The sequence below is a fragment of the Mandrillus leucophaeus genome, unplaced genomic scaffold (assembly GCF_000951045.1).
Source record: "Mandrillus leucophaeus isolate KB7577 unplaced genomic scaffold, Mleu.le_1.0 Scaffold882, whole genome shotgun sequence".
Taxonomy (NCBI): Eukaryota; Metazoa; Chordata; class Mammalia; order Primates; family Cercopithecidae; genus Mandrillus; species Mandrillus leucophaeus.
In genome coordinates, this window is record NW_012109608.1 from 814,237 (window position 1) to 816,747 (window position 2,511).

Consider the following 2,511-nt stretch of genomic DNA (forward strand, 5'->3'; position numbering starts at 1 on the left):
GATCTTTTTAACTGTGGAAGCCTCACTATCCGATCCCCTTGGGGCTGTGTTGGCCATGGGGCTCTCTATCATTCTCAGAGTCCTGAAGCATTTTTTGCCCATTGCCCAGGAATCAAGGTATGTTCATTTATGTACTTTATTTGATTTCTATTTGATGTTTCCATTTTGGTTCATTCTATTAATATCTATGCTTACCTAGAGGAAAGAAAACAAACAGGATTCTTGGAATTTATGTGAACTTAACTGTACTTAAGAAAGGGAGGTTAGCAGTTCTTTTAAGTATGCTATCCAATGCCCAGTTTTACTGAAAGTTCTTTTTGAAGGAGGACTGGTTTTATAAACTCTGGCATTAATTAATTTTATAGACTTCAAAGAGTTAAGACTAAGAACATAGTTGGTTTACCTCCCCTCTCTTTCAAAGCTTTATATTTCTCTCTAACTTAAGTCTTTCTCACTTAACTGATGATGGGGTGATTTTAATAAATCTTCTGTTTAGTCTGTATTTACCTCAAAGTCAGAGAGATAAGACTTTTGCTTTTAATCTATTTCTCACTTGTTAAAAAGACTGAGAGAAGACTGTTACCTAGATTGTTTTTTTTTCTGTTTAAAGTAAGGTAATACTTGCTCAACCAATTAATTTTGAAGCATCTCCTTTTTATAGTCTGTCCTTCACAAAAGCTTAGGTCTTTTGATGGCAAAAATATTTTGAGTATGTTAAGTCTTAATTTTTTATATTATCTTTTCTGTTTCTGTTTATTGAGTAAGCTTTTCAGGGGATCATTATAGAAACCCATAGATGTGTGAATCCAGAGATGTATATTTGTTTTTTGATCACATGAATTGATTGTGAGCATGTGTCAGTGTTTTATTCTTATTTTCTTATTTGTTTTTTTCTGCCAGATCAAAGTTATAAGCTTATCTTAGTTGAGTAGATGTTACCTGATTTTTTAATGTGAGCTAGAAGTTGTAGAGTGGGAAAGAAGCCATGTGCGAGGCAAGTTATTTTTGTGCTTGAGCTAAACACTAATTTACATTTAATATTTAAAACATTATATTGTTTTTAAGAACAGATCTTTTCTGTCTGTCCCCTACCTTCTCTTTTCCTCCTTCATTTTCTTTCTTCCTCTTCCTTTTTCCTTTTTTTTTCAGCTGAAATGAAAATATACATAAAGTATAAAAGGCTAATATGAGGAAAGCAGATGAAGGGAAATTAAAAAGCAGGAACATAAGATAAAGACATTATGTGATGTGGTTATTAATGTGTTCAGAGGTCCATTTACAGAAAATAAAAGTGACATTTTTGCTGCTCTTTTATTTTTAAAATAAAACCCTTCAATAAAAATGGCATAAAAATGGCTTTGAAAGCCAAATATAGTTTGCCTCAGGGAATCTTGAGTCTTTGTGATAAGTTCAGGTTTATTTTAATAACTCTTCCTGTATAATATTTATCTTTAGACAATTATTTTATAATCATTTAAAATTAGGCAAAGTTTGTGATTTAAGGCAACAAGAGATGGAAGAGAAGAGCTTGAGCTTTGGTATCAGTAGGAATTGGGTGAGACTCTCTGATCAAGCAAGTAGTATGACCTTAGGCAAGCTACTTGTTCTCTCCTAACCTCAGTGTCTATTTCTAAAATGAGGAAAATTATAATAGCTACCTAGTGGGGTTGCTATGAACAGATGAATTAATTCATAGAGTGCTTGGCCAAGTTTACACACGTACTTCCTACTGTCATTGTCATCTTCCTCATCATCACCCTCATTCTCGAGAAGGTCCTGGAGCCCTTTCCTGGGAGTGCAAGTGTGGACTCTCCACACTTTTCTTTTTGCTTTGCTATAACTGGACACTATGGTGCCTGCATCGTAAAACTCAGTGGATTAATTTTTCACTTATGAAATGAAGACCATATTTTTTTTCGTGGGAAAGAAGCAGATTTTGACATGTTAAACTGGAGAAGAGAGTTGCATGTACTTTGAAAGTAGAAGCAGATTATTAGTAGAAGAGATTTCTTTATAGATAAACACAGGTAGATATTAACAATATTACAGTTTTTGCTTTGATTAATGATCTTTGCATATTCTTTTTACTTTTTTATACAGGCAAGTTCAGCTTCTTAAGAGAAGAGTAGTATCTTAGTTAACAGAACATGGTAGGCATCCGATAAATATCTGTTGAATAAGAGGCATTTTTATTTTTATATAATATAAACTTAAGTGATAATTAGGCTTAAAATAACTACCCAATATCTATTTCTAATTAGTAACAATTGGTTATTTAAAATCAGTCCTTCTTAGAAGCGAGTTTACTGGGATATATTTTTACTAAAATTGTCTTAAAAAATCTGTTTTTGCAGGTGGTTATACCCAGAAGCCCTTTCCAGGCCAAAGGACTTCTTTTGTCATGCATAGAGGATAAAAATCCTTGTATATTTTTTGAACCTAAAATACTTTACAGGGCAGCAGGTAAAGGTTTTCTTTATTTTATATTTGTGAATATCTTTATATACTTTG

The 2,511-nt window shown here is 32.6% G+C and overlaps 1 protein-coding gene across 2 annotated transcripts in view; it reads left to right on the forward strand.

Annotated features, from left to right (window-relative positions):
* The window catches only part of BCKDHB (branched chain keto acid dehydrogenase E1, beta polypeptide), a 253,890-nt gene that overhangs the window by 61,404 nt on the left and 189,975 nt on the right, over window positions 1-2,511 (forward strand). For both annotated transcript variants that reach the window (XM_011969331.1, XM_011969332.1), the window contains exon 6: window positions 2,355-2,463. In XM_011969331.1, the coding sequence (XP_011824721.1) occupies window positions 2,355-2,463 (109 nt within the window). The remainder of the gene's footprint in view (window positions 1-2,354; window positions 2,464-2,511) is intronic.